At 36.0% G+C, this 14,158-nt stretch overlaps 1 protein-coding gene across 1 annotated transcript in view; it reads right to left on the bottom strand.

Moving 5' to 3' along the window:
• The window catches only part of MMP16 (matrix metallopeptidase 16), a 380,138-nt gene that overhangs the window by 164,078 nt on the left and 201,902 nt on the right, over positions 1–14,158 (bottom strand). Inside the window, exon 3 of the mRNA XM_040261122.1 lies at positions 12,962–13,084. Coding sequence (XP_040117056.1) covers positions 12,962–13,084 — 123 coding nt within the window. The remainder of the gene's footprint in view (positions 1–12,961; positions 13,085–14,158) is intronic.

Genomic DNA, 14,158 nt, shown 5'->3' with positions numbered 1-14,158 from the left:
CCAAGACATGGAAGCAACCTCAATGTCCATCAACAGAGGAGTGGATAATGAGAATGTGATACATGTATATAATGGAATATTACTCAACAATAAAATAGAACAAAACAATATCATTTGCAGCAGCACAGAGGGACCTAGAGATTATCATGTTAAGTGAAGTCTGACAAAGAAAGATTAACTTCATATGACATCACTTATGTGTGGAATATAATAAAAATTATACGAATAGACTTTTTTACAGAACAGAAGCAGACTCACAGACCTCAAAGTCAAACTTGTGTTACCAGGGGCAAACGTGGGGGAAAGTGATAGATTGGGATTTGGGGATTGACATAAACATGCTACTATGCATAAAATATATAACTAAAAGTGACCTACTGTATTATACATGGAAGTCTACTCATTATGCTGTGGTGGTCTATGTGAGAAATGAACCTGAAGAAGAATACACACACACACACACACATATAGTTTCACATTATTGTAAACCTGAAACTAACACATAACTGTAAATCAACTCTATTCTAATAAAAAATTATATGATACATTAGTGCACTTCAAAGTTAGAGCTGGACTTCCGAATTAGGTGCACACAAAAAACAATTTAGAAATCTGTATGCCATTAAGAAATGTATTTTCTATTTACTAATAACTGAAATAATTAAGGGTGCAGAGAGATCATGTGATATTAAAAGTAAACTAACACTGTTATTCTTGATAGTCTAATATATAATACATAAAATTGCTAATATATATTTGCAAAAATATGACAGTAAAATTTAAAAAAATTATATTTGAAAAACAAAGTGATTTAATTTTAAAGTGCTTTTACTTTATCTTTTTTGGCAGAAATAGAATGGTTATAGTTAACATTTTTCATTTTAATAAGATGATATTTTCAGTTTTTTAATTGTCTACTGGGCATTTTCATGATGCTATCTTAGTGATTCTCTTAAACTTTCAGCTTGGTAAGTTTTGTAAACTTTACCTTAAAAATAATAAACATTATCTTTAACAATCACATCTTACACAACACTACATAATAAAATTGATCTAAAGGGAAATTTAAGACATCATTTTTCATCAGAACAACTGATACTGAAGGCAAACTATGTTAACTTATTTTTAATGTTACTGTTAAAAGTAAGGATTTTCTAGTTTTAACTTCACTGAATCGATACCAAGTCACTGAATTTTTAAAAAATGTGTACTAATAATGGAGTATTTCTCCTTGCTTCTTTAACAGAGTGATGAATCTTTTCCAAAATTAGAGTATCAGTTTCTCTGTAATATGAAAGTAAGAAAAAAAAGTAAATATTTTGGTGTTTGGTAGTATGTACTAGACAGCATATGAAAAAGCAGAGACATTGCTTTGCAAACAAAGGTCCATCTAGTCAAAGCTATGATTTTTCCAGTAGTCATGTATGTAAGAGTTGGACTATAAAGAAAGCTGAGTGCTGAAGAACTGATGCTTTTGAACTGTGATGTTGGAGAAGACTCTTGAGAGTCCCTTGGACTGCAAGGAGATCCAACCAGTCCAATATTATATTATATATATCCAATATTATAAATGTATTACAATAATACATTTACATTATATCCTAAAGGAAATCAGTCCTGAATATTCATTGGAAGGACTGATGCTGAAGCTGAAACTCCAATACTTTGGCCACCTGATGCAAAGAACTGACTCAATGGAAAAGACCCTGGTGCTGGCAAAGACTGAAGGCGGAAGGAGAAGGGGATAACAGAGGATGAGATGGTTGGATGGCATCATTGCCTCAATGGACATGAGTTTGAGCAAGCTCTAGGAGTTGGTGATGGACAGGGAGGCCTGGCGTGCTACAGTCCATGGGTCACAAAGAGTTGGACACAACTGAGTGACTGAACTGATTATATACTAAAAGTTTAAAAGAAAACTTAAACTCTGCTTTTACAATTCTCAATAGAAATGCAAAAATTTATTCATGATAAGTGAAATATTAAGTTTGCCTCACTATTTCTAGGGTAATTTTTTAAAATGTGAGAATTTGACATTTAAAGAAACAGTAACTTTGGGGAGAAAGACTTACTAACATAACTGTACCAAAACTATAGGAATTATTTTTCTTTATTGGTTCTGTAAAATAAATTATTGTGAAATGTAAGATTATCATACATCTGTTCATTTAAACAGAAGTTACAGGAAATGTGAAACAAGGACATTGACAAAGGTTTCATCACTTTCAGATAAACTGTAGGTGCGGACTGGGGGCAGCAGGAGAAGGGCACGACCGAGGATGAGATGGCTGGATGGCATCACGGACTCGATGGACGCCAGTCTGAGTGAACCCTGGGAGATGGTGATGGACAGGGAGGCCTGGCGGGCTGCGATTCATGGTGTCGCAAAGAGTCGGACACGACTGAGAGACTGAACTGAACTCAGGAGACAGCAAATATTATCCAATGCCTAAAATTACTTTGTAAAGTCAGAATTCTCTAGTTTTAATATATTGGATGTATACCGATTCTCTAATAAAATTTTATATACTGATAATGATTATCCCCCATAAAGTTATGATATAGTGATAAATCTTTTTAAGATTTTGAGTATTGTTTATCTCATTCCAATATAAGAAAAAACTTGAATACTTTGACATTCTTGCCTGGAAAATCCTATGGCCGGAGGAGCCTGGTAAGCTGCAGTCCATGGGTCGCTAAGAGTCGGATACAACTGAGCGACTTCACTTCACTTTGACATTTAGATAAGATTCAGAGGGTATATGATATACTTATGTCAAGATATTTTGGTATGACCAAGTCTAAATAGGTTTTTTACTCAATTTAGTAGAGAAAAATAGTTGTTCAGAAAAGCATACTATCATTTTATTAAAAATGACTGCCGTCTATGGGGTTGCTAAGAGTCGGACGCGACTCAGCGAATTCACTTTCACTTTTCACTTTCATGCATTGGAGAAGGAAATGGCAACCCACTCCAGTGTTCTTGCCTGGAGAATCCCAGGGACGGTGGAGCCTGGTGGGCTGCCGTCTATGGGGTCGCACAGAGTCGGACACGACTGAAGTGACTTAGCAGCAGCAGCAGCAGCAGCAGCAGCAATTAAATGGAATTTATTATACCCGGGAAAATAGACAACTGGTAAGAATATAAAAGAGTAAAAATAATAAACTACACATTTAAATTATCAGCAGATCCTTATCCAGAACGTATCAAAATATTCTATCAGAGGACAACTAAATAGATTAATTTACATTTATACATATTATGCTCGTATAGTTGATGTGGCTTTATTTTGTTTTTTTAAATACAAGAAATCATCATCAGAGTAGAGACTGACTAGAGAGTGCCTCTAGGAAAGCTGATGGTAAATACTTGACTCTTTCCAAAGATGCTAGCTTTCCGTGTAGGGCATTTGTTGTTGTTCAGTTGCTAGGGCATGTCTGACTCTTTGCAACCCCATGGACTACATGGGTCTTATTTAAATAGTGGATACACAGGTTGGTCAATAGGATAATCAAGTTCAGTGAGCTCACTGGGTTGAGAGAGAATGATAAGAAATGTTTCCAGAGAGGAACTTTCTTTAGCAATTTCTAGGTTTCTTTTCTGTGTATGTATTGGTAAAGCAAAATAATAACTTCTAGTGTTGTAACCTCAGTAGTCACAGGAGCATGAATTTGAAATCAAGGTTAGCTAAAGGGAGAATTTACTAGGGAAATCTTTACAGTTAATATAACATAGTACTATCATATTAATTAATAAAACTACTCATTATTTAAAATAGATTTATCTGGCAGTTGATACCAATACCATTGGCCATTTATTACATAAAATATTTTGGAGTTTATATTTTATAGAGAAAAGGAATTTAGGCTAAATATATTTTATATAATAGTAAACCTGGGAAAGAGAAATCTATGTGATAAAGGTAGGACTCATTCAGTTCAGTTCAGTTCAGTTGCTCAGTCGTGTCCAAATCTTTGCAACCCCATGAATTGCAGCACGCCAGGCCTCCCTGTCCATCACCAACTCCCGGAGTTCACCCAAACTCATGTCCATCGAGCCATCTCATTCCCTATTGTCCCCTTCTCCTCCTGCCCCCAATCCCTCCCAGCATCAGAGTCTTTTCCAATGAGTCAACTCTTCGCATGAGGTGGCCAAAGTAGTGGAGTTTCAGAAAGTCCTGTTAATATTTTGGAGAAAGTTTAACCAAAGTCTACTAAGAATTCATTGATTTATTCAACAACTGTTTATTGAGAAGAATCTCTATTATGTAGCATAAACTGGGTATGTTCCCTGATGAACTGAAGCTCCTGTGTGGTCTTGAAGTAACATACGATACACTCTTTTACAATTGCTCACTTTCATACCTGTCTCCCATACTAGACTACATTCTCCGCAGGAGCAGGACCTTTGCCTAACTCATCTGTCTACTGACAGTTCTGCTTCAAAATGCTGTTCAATAATCATTTACTGAATGACAGACACCTAATTATCCAAAAGCAAACTTTGCCAAAAGAAAATTGACCATAAAGATTCAAGTAATAGACGAAGAGCCACCAGCACTTCTATTACATTTATAACCACCAGGCATAGTATGAATCAGCCAAAGTTACATATACCTTGAAGAACACATACATGTACGACCTCAGAAGTTCCCATTTCTAGGCATCAAACGCTGAGGGCATTAAAGTGGAAGGCACAAGGGCCTAGACACTTCCTTTAAATAGACTGATTACAGAAAGCTCCTTCCAAGTGCACATTTTAAATATAGGAAGACATCTTAAAGTTATGTAATCAAACTTTCCAACCATTCCACACATGTTCCCTAACTTCCCTGACAAGTGAATACATCTCCTGGTTTACATGTTTCCAATGATGGGACAGACTTTTAGGATAGATGGTTTAATTTTCCAATAGCTCAAAATATTAGATTTTTCGGAAAGCCTTTAAACATTTGAGAATAACAGGAAATTTCTCCCATAAATGCTCCTTCCGCCATGTTGAGAATCCTGGGCTCTAATCTTGAGCTCTTCCTCATGCAAACTGTACTCAAGGTCTCTTAATATTTTGATTTCTTTTTATAGGTGTACATTCATTTGCCAAGAAGCAGCTAAAATGTGGTGGCACAAGGCAAAAATGATACATGAGATAAGACATGGCCAGCAAAGCAAAGAAAAAAAATTAGCATCTCCACTTTTTTAACACTTTGATTTATATAACTCTAATCTGGACACTCCAGCTTTTTATTTTCTGAGCCACATTATACTGTTGGCTCATAATGAGCTTTCAATCAGATAAAACCTAGATTCAACTACCCTGACTCCAACTTTTATCTTTATTCTCTAATGGCACATTCAGCAATCTTTTTCATGAATAATTACTCTTTGAGCTCTAGTGTCATATTTTGTATTTACTTTCCTAAATAAAATAAAAAAGTAGTAGCAAATGATGTTACTTATCATACACAAGGCAACGTCTTAACACCTAACATATATTAAAAGACAATATACCTTAGCTCTCACTGTCAACTTTCTCTTATCCTATCATCATATTCTCAACAAATTCTGGGATTTGTCTCATAAATTAAAGGAGTTAAGATACTAATCAGAATTTATTAAGCACTAATTATATTTTGAGCACTGTGCTTTTTTTTTTTCTTCCCCCTACTATCTGATTTATCTCCCAAGCTTTATGAGGCAGGTATTGTTATAATACTCTCTTTTCACACAAGGGACATGAGACTTAGGAAGGATGAGTAACTTGATCCTGACTTCACAGAGAGCGAGTATCAAAGCAAGGATTCAAATTCAGATCATTCTTACTCCAAAACTCTTAATCACATGATGGGCATATCAATAATAGAACATTTTAAAAATAATCTGGAGGTTTATAGGGATGAACACCTAATTATTTGAAAGTTCAAAACTGAGACAACTGTCAGTATAGGGACTGAACAAAAATAGAATTATGATCAGTTCTAACCATAATCATTCTCAACAGTTTCCCTCTTTCTTTTTAAAATGAATGGCATAGTTTGTACACAATGATATAGGGAGACTAAACAGGGTATGCCATTAAAAGTTTGGAAATCAGGTCAGAAAAGGAATAATATCTGAAATGAAAACAGTAAATATCAACATACATAGCTAAGTGAACTTTATAGGTCTAAAATTGATAATATACTTTAATCCAACTAGTATTTATTGATTTTTATATGGTATGAAGACCCTAATTTCATTTTTTTTCATATAGATAATCAATTATCTCAGAATAACTTAATAAGTAAAATAGCCTGTCATTCCTCCACTGATCTACACATTCTACTCTGGCAAAAATCATTTTTTAAAATATAAGAATCAATCTATTCCTGTGATCTCTTCACTGTTGGACTATTTGCCTATCTCTCTGTGCTAATATCATATATTGCCTTAATTAGTATTGATTTAAGAAAGTCTTCATATCTAGTAAATGGGAACATTTTGATTAATATTGGACCTTCACTAATAATCAGATATTTTCTGGTCAGTTTGTTAAATTTACATAAAAATATTATTGGAAATTTTGTTAAAATTGCACTCAATTTATGAAAAATTTGAACATTTATTATACTGAGCCTTTCTATTAAGAGCAAACTATATTTTGCTCTAATTTATTTTTTGTCCTCTTATGTCGTTTAGTGCAAGTTCCTAATTTTCTTCTTAAAGGGTTTACACACCTTTTGTAAATTAATTTTTTGTTCTTTTTTGGCAGTTTGTAATTCCACACCTCACAATAAGGAGAAAAACAAACAAACAAAAAAATGCTGAACAAACAAAAAATAATTCTTAGCTCCATCAGAGAACTGCAGTTACAGAGCAAACTGTCACCACCAAAACTGGAGAGGCAGAAGACTGCAGAGAATCTGAAGCAAAAGTCCTGAGGCATTTTACTGTAGCATAAGAAAAAATTAAAAGGCTAAGATAAATTCCGGTGATACAATTCCCAAAAGCCATACCACCTAAAAAGCAGATTTAATCACAGGGTTATAGACTGCTTCCCCACCCTAATACCTCGTACCGCATCAGTGAGGCTCAGTATAATACCAGTGGATTATAAATGAGAAAGCTGCAAAACACAAAGTCTATTTAAGTGTTTCTAGAGAAAGAAGGACAAGATGGAGGAAGAGTAGGGGGACTCAGAGTAGAGTCTCTCTCCATGGATGCATCAGGAATGCATCCACATATGCAGAAGTTCTCACAGAGCACCAGCTGAGAACTGGTAGAGCCCCTGATCACTGGAAAGGAATATATGGACCCAGGCACAAATCAGTAGGTTGACGGGAAGGAGGGAGAAGGAGGAGAGTGAATAGGGCCTGACCTACACCCCGGAGTCGGGAGCAGAGGCAAGGGAGAGAGCCCCACATCTGGTCAATTAATCGGGACAGAAGAGAAGCATTTGAGCAAACTCCTGTGGATGGTACACATGCAGAGAGGGGGGTGAAACCACCGCTGAGCTCCAGGCACAGAGCAACAAAGGAAGGGGTCTGAAAACTCTTCCATCAGCTGTCTGACAGATTAAATTCACACAATCAGCTAGATGGACTCTATAGAGTGAAGCAGCTGATCTGTGACAGTCCAAATGAAGTGAGAGACACAGAGAACAACCTGTGCCAGGGCCGACGTACCTTGGGCAGGGATGCAAGTCTATCAGTGCACACGGTGGCTGGGAGCTGGATCGTGGGGCTTGGAGAGCAATGCCAGTGCAACGACTGACGATGACTGCAGGGAGACAACTCAAGGAGACAGGAGAGAGGGAGTCTATGGTGGAGAATGCCTTTGGAAGAAATCCTGGAGACCATGGAAGCAAGGTGCTATTGCTGAGTACGTGCAAGGGGTACAGCCTGCACTGTAGCTTCCCTCCCCTCACATGCCAGCACTGGCAATTGCTCACTAGAGAAGGATGCCAGCCAGGGGTCTTTGAGCATCTGCTGGGCCAGGCAATGGAGAAGGACCAGTCAGGAAGGCACTTTGGGTGCCAGCTGCCAGAGGCTAGAAAAGAATCTAATAGAGCCATATCTCCCGTGCCCATGACCACTGGCTTCTCTGCACACCTGGCACCATCAAGGCTCCTGCAATCAAAGCAGCTGCACCACCTCCATGCCCGGTCCTCACTGGAGCAGACCCAAGTCCTTTAGGGCATCCTTGGGAGCAAACCCCTGTGGGGTTACACATGCAGAGATGGGAATAAAACCACCACTGAGCTCCAGGGGCAGAGCGACAAAGGAAAAGGTTTGAAAACCTTGCCATCAGCTGTCTAAGCTACAGATTAAATTCACACAATCAACTAGACAGACTCTGTCTGCAGAATATATCAAAGGACAGTGAGTGTTTCCACAAAAGAAAACACTCTAGGTCTGACAACTGGGGTCACTGGAGAAAATCAAATGCAGAAGGGCCTGATAGAGTCTGAGCTGTCCCCACATCAGGTCCAGGGACCAGGCCTCCCCAGCACTGCAGGGTCTCCTAGGGAGGCAGAAGTGAGCTGTGGCTCACAGTGGGAGAAAGGACTCTGAGAGCTGAGACCCGAGAAAAATATTTATTTTTATTCTTATGTTTTCATTTGTTCTGTAATTCACTCCGGAATTTTTTTTTCGCTTTATTCTTTCTTTGTTGTTGTGGTTGCTGGTTAAAACAACAAAGCCCAGATGACAATACATCTGTTTACAACACAGTCAACCAAATATTGTAAGCCCACTGTTGAGGCCCTACCACTCAGGAAAACAACAACCACAACAAAAAGATTCCTTTCCAAATATTACTGTTCACTGACAATGCATCTGGTAACCCAAGAGTGTGATGGAGATATACAAGATTCATGTTGTTTTCATGGCTACTAACATGATATCCATTATACAGCCCTTGGATTAGGAAGTGATTTTAACTTTAAAATCTTCATATTTAAGAAATACATTTTGTAAGGCTATAGCTGCCAGAGATAGTGATTCCTCTGATGAATTTGACTAAACTGAAGATTTTTAGACAGAATTCACCATTCATTATGCCTTTAAGAACATTTATGATTCATGGAAAGAGATAAAATATCAATATTCATAGGAGTTTAGAAAAAATTTATTCTGATCTTCATGAATGACTTCGAGTGGTTCAAGACTTCAGTGGAAGAAATAACTTCAGATGTGGCAGAAATAACATGAAAATTAAAAGCAAACATGAGCTTAAAGATATGACTGAATTGTTACAATCCCATGATAAGACTTTAAATGATGAGAAGTTAATTCTTATTGATGAGGAAAGAAAGTGGTTTCTTGAAATGGAATTCACTCTTAGTGAAGATGCCATGAAGATTGTTGGAATAACAGAAAAAAGATTTAGAATATGATGTAAATTTGGTTGATAAAACAGTGGCAGAGTTTGAGATAATTGACTCCAGTTTTGAAAGAAGTGTTACTGTGGGTAAATTGCTATTAAACAACACTGTATGTTACAGAGAAATCACCCATAAGGGAAGAGTTAATCAGTGTAGCAAGATTCATTATTGTCTTCTTTTAAAAAATTGCCTCAGACCATGACTTTCACCAACTACCACCCTGATCACTCAACAGTTATCAACAACTGAAGGTTAGCAAGTTTTAATCAATAAAGTATTTTTAACTAAGGCATGCACATGGTGCTTTGGACATAATGCAACTGGACATTTAATAGGCTGTAGTACATAACTTCTATACTTATACATACTGATAAACCAAAAAAATCATGACATTTATTTTATTTGCTATTTCTGCTTGATTGATATATTCACTTTACTGTGGTGGTCTAGGACTGAACCCAGAATATTTCCGAGGGATGCCTGTAATGGCAAATTATTCTGAAGTTTATGTGGGAAATAAGAGATGCTGAAAACACAACAAAATACTGAAGAATATATTGAATCACTATGTAGTACATCTGAAACTAATATAATATTGTAAATTGACTATATTTCTATAAAATAAGTAAAGATTTAAAACATTAAAAAAAAATCAGAAAATTGACAGTATCTGATATCAAGACTATAGTAATCCAGAAATGTAACATTGCTTTATGAGTAGACGCATGATTCAATGAAGCAGAATAAAGAGCCCAGAAATTTACCTACACACATAGGGAACTGACCTTTGATAAAAAATCAAAGGCAATGGAGAAAGGATGGTCTTTCTAACCAACAGTGCTAGACAAACTGAAAATTCATAGGCAAGAAAATTGAATTCTAGATAACTGACTTTACACCTTTCACAAAAACAAAACTCAAAAATGGATCATAATCTTAAATATAAATGTGAAACTATTAAAATTTTAAAAGATAACATAGGAGAAATTCTAAGTGACCATTGATTTGGATTCTTTTTTTTTTTTTTTTGATAAAACACCAAAAGCACAATATACAAAAGAGAATAATGGATAAGTTAAAACTAATTAAAATTAAAACTTCTACAAAATATACTGAAAAGACAATGGGGTGTCAAGCCACAGACTGAGACAACAAGTTAAAAACATATCTGGTAAAAGATTTGTGATCCAAAATATACATAGAACCCTTAAAATAGCAACTCAAAAGTTGATCAAAAGATCTAAACATTCATCTCACAAAAGATGATGTTCAGATGGCAAACAGGTAAAATATGAAAATATGCTTAGCTTCACAATTCATTAGAGAATTGCAAGTTAAAAAATTGAATAACCACTTTAGAATCCAGAATACTGACAAGACTAAATCTTGACAAAACTGTAGAGTAACAGTAACTTTCATTCATTACTGGCAGTAATGGAAAATGGAATAGCCACTTTGAAGATAGTTTGGTAATTACTTTAAAAAGCTAATGTAGTCTTACCTTATGATCAGCAAAATTCCACTCCCAGGTATTTAGACAAATAAGTTGAAAGCTAAAGCCCACACAAAAACCATAATGCCTGTTTATATCAGCCTTACTAATAATTGCCAAAAACTGGAAGCAACCAAGAAGTCTTCAACAGATGAACCGGTAAGCAAGCTGTGATACACCCATACAATGGAATATTACTCAGGAACACAATAAAAAGAAATGAGCTCTCAGGTCATGAAAAGACAGAGGAAACTTAAAGGCATATTTTTAGTGAACAAAGGTATTCTGAAAAGGCATAGTTGAAATGGCTCTGGTTGGTGTTTCCAACTATATGACATTCTAGGAAAGGCTATTAAAACCATCAGTAGTTTCCAGAGAAGAGGGATGAGTAGGTATAACAAAGGATTTTCAAGGCAGTGAAACTCTTCTGTATGATATTGTAATGCTATGGGACTTCCCCAGTGGCTCAGTGGTAAAGAATCTGCCTGCAATGCAAGAGACGCGGGTTTGATCTCTGGGCTGGGAAGATCCCCTTGAGGAGGGCACAGCAACCCACTCCAGTATTCTAGCCTGGAGAATCCCATGGACTGAGGAGCCTGGTGGGCTACAGTTTATGGACAGCAAAGAGTCGGACAGGACTGAAGCATGCACACACGCAGGCACTGTAATGCTACGTGATATGCATTTCTCAAAATCTGTAAAACTTTGACTCGAAGAGTGAACTCTGGTACAAACTATTGATTTAAGTCAGTAATATAGCAATACTGACTCAACAATTGTAACAAACACCTAATAAGGGAGAAACTGTGTGAGTGTGTATAGAAGTGGAGGGTGGGGTGAGAATAACTGTATTATCTGCTCAACTTTTCCATAAACTTAAAATGGCCCTAAAATTAAAATCTATCTTTTTTTAAACCTGGATATAGTTTTATTATTTCTAAAAAATTATCTAGCATTTATTCTGGGTGTTCTGTTAGAAAGTAATACAACTATGACTAAAGACAGTTTTATTTCTTTAAAAATCCTTACATTTTTATTCTATTTTATTACCTTAAAACTAGAAGTAGCTGTGCAATGTTGTTGGAAGGAGTATAGAGAGAGCAAGTACTTTGTTGTTTTCCTCAACAGTCTTTTCCCCAAAACCTTACTTTATAGTGTTCACATTATATGTGAAACACATAAGGCAGCTGTAATTTTTGTTTTTGTAGATGCCACCTCTGATTAAGTATCTTCTTTGCTTTAATTCCAAGCTATCGTAAATGGAATTAAATTTTCTTGAACACATTTCTGTATCTATTAAGGTGATCATATAGAGAATTTCCTTTAATATTCCATATTACTTTTAAGACAGAAGGGAGACGGGCCCTGGATTACTAAATTAGGTTGAATGACCATGGCTTATATTTCTCTGGCATCCTGTTTCTTCCCTTTCAAAACAGGCATCACATTCATATAGCTGTTCAACTTCTCCATATGACTGTAATACCATGAGGAAAGAGGAAGTCTCTATGCTTTATTTATCAGAACCTAGCACTGTTCTTTGTCCAAACTGGGACTCAGTAAAATGTTTTTCAATTAATTAGTGAATAAATATGAACATCTCCACCAGCAGCCAACTGCCACTCCAGATTGGAAGATACTCTCATCCCTTGGGCATCGTTCATTGCAGACAAGAACAGAAGATACATTGCACTGTTGCCAAAAGTAGAAAGTGAAATGTTTGCCCTAATACTAAAAGTTAATTAATAATTCAAAGACATATTTTTTACATTGCAGTTATTCATATACTTTGATAATTTTTTGATTATGAATACTTATTAAACAATGTGTGTATTAGAATACCCATTTGAAAATTTCTCAGAATATTAGAATTCACTAAAGGAGCTGGAAGATCGAGTTTACAAAAGTTTTTCAAGAAATGCCTGTGTACTGGGCCCCCAAATGGACAACTTATTTTCTTAATTGCAATTTTTGGTTCCTTATGTTACCAGAACATCACTATATGTTACCATGGAGTCACTGTGTATAATATCTCAAACAAAATGTCAAATAGCTGTAAAAAATGAGTAAAAAAAAAACAAACAATAAATCATTCTTAGCTATTTTACCTGTAAGTGATGTGCTTGTGCTGCCACTTCTGGCCTGTTAATGCATACCGCTTTCGACGAATATTAAATTTGGAGCTACCTCTTGTCTGGTCAGGCACACCACATCGAGGCTTCTTCATCCAGCTGCAAAAAGCAACATTTTCCAGTTATTACCCAACAAATCTAAATATTAAATTCCAAAAGAAGTCCAATGAGAAATTATGACAGTGATAATAAAACTGGGAAAAAATTAATAAAGGGAATTTTATTTTTAAATATATTGAAATTTATTTAAAAATAAAGGAAATTTTGTCAGTTTTATTGCATTTGAATCTAAGAAAAAAGTATATGTTTTTTCCTGAATGATCAAGAATCACAAGTTTATAACTCATATCCTTTAGATAATTTTTCTAACTCATTTTGAGCTAAATGAAGAGTAGGTATTCTGAGGCTTCTAACTAGAATCTGCTGTTAACAAGAAATGTGACTTTGGGCAACTCTCATTCATAAAATGAGACTTTGTACAATAAATTATAACTAAGGCCTCTTATAGCTTTACGTTCAACATTCAATAGTTTTAAAAATCTACATGGCCTTAAATTCCAGGACTCAATGAGATATGCAGATGACACCACCCTTATGGCAGAAAGTGAAGAAGAATTAAAGAGCCTCTTGAAAGTGAAAGGGGAGAATGAAAAAGTTGGCTTAAATCTCAACTTTCAGAAAACTAAGATCATGACATTTGGTCCCATCACTTCATGGCAAATAGATGGGGAAACAATGGAAACAGTGACTGACTTTATTTTGGGGGGCTCCAAAATCACTGTAGATGGTGACTGCAGCCATGAAATTAAAAGACACTTTCTCCTTGGAAGAAAAGCTATGACCAACCTAGACAGCATATTAAAAAGCAGAGACATTACTTTGCTAACAAAGGTCCATCTAGTCAAGGCTATGGCTTTTCCAGTGGTCATGTATGGATGTAAGAGTTGGACTATAAAGAAAGCAAAGCACTGAAGAATTGATGATTTTGAGCTGTGGTGTTGGAAAAGACTCTTGAGAGTACCTTGGACAGTAAGGAGATGCAACCAGTCCCTCATAAAGGAAATCAGTCCTGAATATTCATTGGAAGGACTGATGTTGAAGCTGAAACTCCAATACTTTGGCCACTTGATACGAAGAACTGACTCAATGGAAAAGACCCTGATGCTGGGAGAG

Source organism: Oryx dammah, unplaced genomic scaffold, assembly GCF_014754425.2.
Source record: "Oryx dammah isolate SB20612 unplaced genomic scaffold, SCBI_Odam_1.1 HiC_scaffold_19, whole genome shotgun sequence".
Classification (NCBI taxonomy): Eukaryota; Metazoa; Chordata; class Mammalia; order Artiodactyla; family Bovidae; genus Oryx; species Oryx dammah.
This window is presented reverse-complemented; position numbering and strand designations above follow the sequence as displayed.